A 6,491-nucleotide genomic window follows, 5' to 3' on the forward strand; every position below is an offset into this window, starting at 1 on the left:
CCACTTGACCAGATAAAACACTGCTAAACTTAAAAAAGGCATCTGAAAATTCTAAATCCATAATTCCTCTGCAAAACTGTGTGGTATATTTTTCCATTCATCACAGCTTCCAAGTATAAGGGGCTTTCTTTGCCATCAATAAAAATAATGGCTCAAACGTCGACTGTAATATAAATAAACCTACCTTTATCTGTCGCCACAATTTTGGGAAGTTTTAGACATGTAACGCTTAGCTCATGTAAACACTTAATAGATTTTAAAGCAATATTTTGAAAATATTGCAAAGGTTTTGGGCAAATTTTGGTATGTAGAAGTGTCTTATGTCTATGTTCTCCTATTGCTCCTTCAGTGTGGCTGGTTCAGTGTCTGCAGTCTGGCGATCAGGATGTTCTGGTCAAGTGTTTGAAGAAGCCCCCGGAGTGCAGTCTGAAGAGAGAGGGTTTGCGGGCGGTCAGTCTGCTGCTCCGGGACCCGAGAGGGAAAGTGTGCAGCGCCGCCAGCTCCCTGCTGAGGAGTCTAGCAGACCAGACCCGGCACAGGGAGAGGGTAAGTGGAGCCGCTGACTATTTCTTTTGGGTGTGAACATTTTGATTGGTTTGCAGGGAAGAATTTCAGGAGATTCCAAGTTCATGGTTATTTATTAATCGCTAGTCCAAAGTATTTAGCATTACTGTTTTGTACATTTTAAATTATAATAAAAGTTTAGGGATACATTTGGGGAAAATAGTTTTCTAAATAGTAATATCACAGATTAAAGTATAATCTATGTGATCACATGGGATTTCCATGATAATTACATTTTAGCAAAATGTGTCTCATATAAATATGTGTCTGTATCAATCAATAAAACTTATAATTTAAATTAAAAAGATCATTTAACTAAAAACATAAAAAATAAGGACTTGAAATGCACAAATATCTGAATTAGTGCAAAAATAAACTTTTATTTCAGATATTTCAGTTACAAAAGTACCATTTATTGTTTTTAATTAGCTTCTTGAAATATGAATATATTATTTAATTCTTATAATATGACTAGATCTAAAAAAAAACTTAAATTAAAAAAAAAGTATTGAGTAAAAACATTTTAAATCTTGAATAAAAACCACAGTAAATGGTCAGTGATATTAAATCTATTAACAGAGAGTTAAAAATGTATATAAAAAAAAAATTAAATAGGCAAGGCAAGTTTATTTATATAGCACATTTCATACACAGTGGCAATTTAAAGTGCTTTACATAAACAGCAATCAACTATATAAACAAAAACAAATAATAAAAGTGATTAAAATAGATTAAAAAAAAAAAAAAAAAAAAAAATATATATATATATATATATATATATATATATATATATATATATATATATATATATATATATATATATATATATATATATATTCTGTCTTTCTTTAGCATTGAGTTGTTAAAATGAGCATTGTCTGTTTGTTTGTTTCAATGTGTTTTGTGATTAATAGTTAAAATGTTAATAAAAACATGCAATAAAAAAGTAACTAATAGTTAACTAAGTTACTAAGATTTTAATATATAAACTTTTCAGTAAAAATGTATTATTATTGTTGTTGTTGAGAGAAATGTGAATGAGTCTGAGTGAATGCACACACATAAAGGTTGTCACTTTCGAACAGCAGCTTTCTTACGTTTACAATCACTCTCATTGGTTAGTGATTATTGTTTCGGTGCAGTGAACAGCGAAAAAAATAATAAAAAATAGTATAGCGGCCTACATAAATAATATTTGTATTTTCAAAATGCCAGAGGCAGTCAAGTATATATTATTTTTTTTAAACCAAAAGTAAATCTGATAATGAGCCTGGTCAAAAGAGATCTCGAGAAGAAGAAACTGCACGAATAGATCAGGATAGCAGGAGACAGAAGCAAAGCGATCTCAAGTCAGCCAGAATCTGTGGGCTCTTCTTGAAAATTCAATTCATCTTTATTTGTTGCTTTTACAATGTACATTGTGTCGAAGCAGCTTCACATAGAAGATTATAGTGAATTGAAACAGTGTAGTTCAGTTTTCAGAGTTTAAGATGAGTTCAGTTTAGATTAGTTCAGTTTAGTTCATGTGTTTTAATATTCACTGCTGAGAGTCCAAACACTGAAGAGTAATCCATCGATGCGCATTGAGAAAAAGAAAAAAAAAGAAAAAAAAAAAAAAAAACCTTGAGAGAACCCTGGCTCAGTTGGGCACGACCATTTCTCATGTGGCCAAACATCTTGTGGAGAGCTGCAGTGTAGGCGCCGGAGGCTGGAGAATGCTGGACGTCAGCGAAGACTCATTGGAAGATTGGACGGAATCATTTTCGCTTTGCACATAATAGTGAACTGAATGTCAGTGGAGTTCGTAAACTGGATTTTGATGTTTCATGCTACATGTTTGTTTGTTTGTTTTTTCCCCATTGTTGACCCATAACGTTATATTGCACAAAATAGTTAAAAACTGTTCAGAAGTTTGATAAAAAAAAAATTTTATCCGCTTAGTAGCATCATATTTCAGGAAAGCTGAAATTATGTGGTTGATGTTGGTCACGGTAACTTTTATTTTCTGGTTTTGTTCCGGAAATGATCCATTTACAAATTTAGCACTGATTATAACCATAACATGCAAGTAAATATTGTCAAAATGTTAACATTGCTGCATCCTTACAATGCAAAAGAGTAGCTCTGATGCTTTTGTCAATCACAGGGGAGTATGATTAAATCCACTCAGTGTCTCTCATTATTATTCTCTCTCTCTTTCTCTCTGTCAGGCGCTGGTGAGCTGTCTAGAGTTACTGGAGGATGAAAGCATTGAGACACGAGTGTGTGGATGTAAAGCACTCGCATGTCTGAAGGTCAGCTCATGCACGTCTAAACAGCACTCGCTCAGCATTTCTTCTTTCCCCACACCGTTCACTTATATACATGCATGCATAACATCAACGTGTGCTGGGTTAGATGTGCAATCAGATTATATGCAGCAGCATCTTAGTGTGGCGGAGGACTTTAACTGAAGTGTCCTGCTTTTCTGTGTTTGTGCATCACAGGCCAAAGAGAGCATCGAGCAGCTGGTGTATCTGTGCCGGACAGATAAGGAGGATGTGAGAGATGCTGCCAAACAAGCCCTGCTAGTGCTAGGTAAGCAAGCAGTGGACTAAACAACAGGAAATTGACTTGAGAAGGAAAGATGGAAAGGAAAAGTGAAAGAACAGAAATGCTGTGAATTGAATTAATGGAGTCCAAGTGTGTTTCATCAGAGCAACTTCTTTTGAAATTCGCAGTTTGGATGTAAAATAGGTCGATGTTGTGATTTTTCTATAGATGTGATGAGTTTTCAAAAATGGTCAAAATGAATTAAATCATGAGGAAAACAACTTCTGGGAAAAACAAGCCTTATTGAAAAATTCTGGCTTCGCATAATACTTTATCTGAATTTGTCCCGATTTTTATTTATTTATACAGGGACAATTTACAACATGTGCCAGAGTTAGCTATAAAGCTAATCTGTAGTCCCTGGGCAGGACGTTGTAACAAGTTTAACAATATAAAAAATAGTACAATATACACTTACAGTACAATATACACATAGTAAATAAAATGAAATCAGACCAGTGGTTGCATATTTGATTTTCTTTAAGCCAAACTTTAAGGACAGTTTTAAAACTTTTCAAAGTGGTGCTCTTTAAATCCATCTTTCTGCTGCTCTTACTGAAAAAAAACTGATTGTCCAAAACCAGTTCTCTTGAGTTTAACTGAATAATCACCTCTAACCGATGACCTAGTCTGTCTTATATTGTCCCTGCAGACAATCACACATTGTTTGATAGGTGGTGGTGCAAGATCATTAAATGTTTTATCCATTAAACACACATCAACATAAAATAAGAAATGGTTAAATGTTGGGAATTTATCAAATCACATCAAAAGTTTCATAAGTTTCAAAACATTTTATAATAAATATATATGCATGCATTTAAGTATACATATATTAATGTGTTTCAAAGTGTTGCCACTATACATAAAATAATATATAAAATGATAAAATGAGCAGAAATCATACAATTTGTCCATTTCATTGTTTTGAATCCTCAATTTTCTACTATAGTTTTTGATAATATTTTTAATTATGTTTAATTAATTTTTACATTTAAATATTTTTGACATTTTAAATGGGACCCTTGACCTCAATGTTGCACATTCCAAGATCACGTTCCATGTTGTTTTTCTAAAATTAATGTAAATGTATCAATACCAAGTATTTGATTAGTAATGTGCATTGCTAAGTAGTAAGCACTTAATTTAGACACCTTTAAAGACGATTTCCTCAATTTTTTTAATAAAAATATTGTCCTATCCTAATAAAGTAAATAAAAAAATGACACTTTATGACTGGTTTTGTGATTCAGGGTCACAAAATGTTATATTAGATTTATTTTAGCACTACAGCCAAGTATTTCCTTGAAAACTTGTGTTCGTTTTTAGTTCATTTTTTTTTCTCTTCATTTCAAGTAATTATGATCTTTATGGTTTTAATTAGCCGGCAACATGGTGGCGCTGTAGGTTAGGGCATATTCTCCCCTTGTTTGCGTGGGTTTCCTCCGGGTGCTCCGGTTTCCCCCACAGTCCAAAGACATGCGGTATAAGTGAATTGGGTAGGCTAAATTGTCCGTAGTGTATGAGTGTGTATGGATGTTTCCCAGAGATGGGTTGCGGCTGGAAAGGCATCCGCTGCGTAAAACATGTGCTGGATAAGTTGGCGGTTCATTTCGCTGTGGCGACCCCAGATTAATAAAGGGACTAAGCCAAACAGAAAATGAATGAATGAATGAATGGTTTTAATTAACAACAATAACCCTGGTGTTACATGGAATCGAAGGTAATCAGGCCTGTAGCGGGGGGTGGGGGTGGTTCTGGTGGTTTGAAAGACCCACCCCTCACTGACAAAGGTCCAGAATTTGAAAATAACTGATAGACCATTTTGAAGGATGTAAACAATAACAACGGTCCCAACTTATTTCAAGTTTTACGCTTTTAAATTTCTATGGCTTCCGAGAATCAAAAAAAAGAGCCTCATATTGATAAATAATGTTATGAGAGCTGTTTTAACATTTAGTTATGATTGAATTGCCTCTTGAAATAGTTTAACAACAAGCAGGAAATATTCATGGGCCAATGACATGACCACATTGAAATGGTCTATAGAAAGCTAATTTAATTTTTAATTATTCATGTGGACAAATTCTGACTGAGGAAACGAGCTGGCCTGATTGTTATTTTCCTATAGGTTATAGTTTTGAATTTAATTTGAACAGATTCCTATTCTTTTAAATGATAGATGATAATAAATTAGTATTACAAAAACAAGCATATTTTCATATTTTTGGTCAAATGTTTAATTTAAAATTCTAAACTCATCACTATTTATAAAACTGTAATAACTTACAGTTTAAATTCACATTTGTAAATGAACACTTTGTGGTAAAATAGTTTGGGAAGCACTTAAAATGTAATAACAATAATGCAGGGAATAATTTTGTTGCATCAAAAAGTGTGGTTATGATCACCATCTGACAAGCTAATCCAGCCAAAAGTTGTGTTTAAAATGTCACTATAATGCAGTATTTAAACCTTAAAATTTAATAGAAAATTAGAGCGAATAATTGCAAAAGAAGTCTATTTTTTTGAGGAAATAAAGAACCACCTCTTTCAATAGGCTGGCTGCAGTCCTAGTAATCATGCCAATTACAATGGAAACACATTCATCAAATACATTCATTGTAATTATATTCTTTATGGTTTTAAATAACAACAATAATCCTGGTGTAAGATGAAATCAGATGTAATCAGGCATGTAACTAGAGATTTGGATGGCTCGAAAGACCCTCAAGGTCCAGAATATGGCTCCTTTGTCCCATTTTTGACTGTATGCCATCAAATTGTGAAAATAACCAACAGAAGAAGGCTTTCATTTAATTTTTAATTATTCAAATCGACAAATTCTGACTGAGGAAATGAGCGAGCCGGTTTGTTATTTATCTATAGGTTATAGTTATACTAAAAATCACTAAAATGCAGTATTTAAAACTTACAATTTAACAGAAAATAAGGCAAATAACTGCAAAAGGTCCACCTATTTCAATAGGCTGGCCACGGGCCTGGTATTCATGCCAATTACAATGAAAACAGATTGATCAAATACATTCAAGTAATTATAATCTTTAATATTCTTTAATATAATAATATTAACGAATAATAATAATAAAAAACTAATAATCTTTAATATAATATATAATATTCAATCAAAAACATACATAACCGTACAAACAAGTGGGCCAACCTCAGGTGTTGTTTAGTCTCAGCGGGTGACAATAATGTGTTCTTTTTAACACATGAAATAAAACAAATCATGCAAAACTCCTATTTTCCCTTCAAGTAATTTACAACATTAAACTGAAACTCCTGTTTCTTTGTTTGACTTTGTTTTGCTT

General features: G+C 32.8%; 1 protein-coding gene across 3 annotated transcripts in view; it reads left to right on the plus strand.

Moving 5' to 3' along the window:
- Positions 1–6,491, plus strand: part of ripor1 (RHO family interacting cell polarization regulator 1) — a 155,517-nt gene that overhangs the window by 147,618 nt on the left and 1,408 nt on the right. For all 3 annotated transcript variants that reach the window (XM_056478095.1, XM_056478094.1, XM_056478092.1), the window contains exons 19-21: positions 350–546; positions 2,775–2,858; positions 3,051–3,141. In XM_056478095.1, the coding sequence (XP_056334070.1) occupies positions 350–546; positions 2,775–2,858; positions 3,051–3,141 (372 nt within the window). The remainder of the gene's footprint in view (positions 1–349; positions 547–2,774; positions 2,859–3,050; positions 3,142–6,491) is intronic.

Source organism: Danio aesculapii, chromosome 18, assembly GCF_903798145.1.
Source record: "Danio aesculapii chromosome 18, fDanAes4.1, whole genome shotgun sequence".
NCBI lineage: Eukaryota > Metazoa > Chordata > Actinopteri > Cypriniformes > Danionidae > Danio > Danio aesculapii.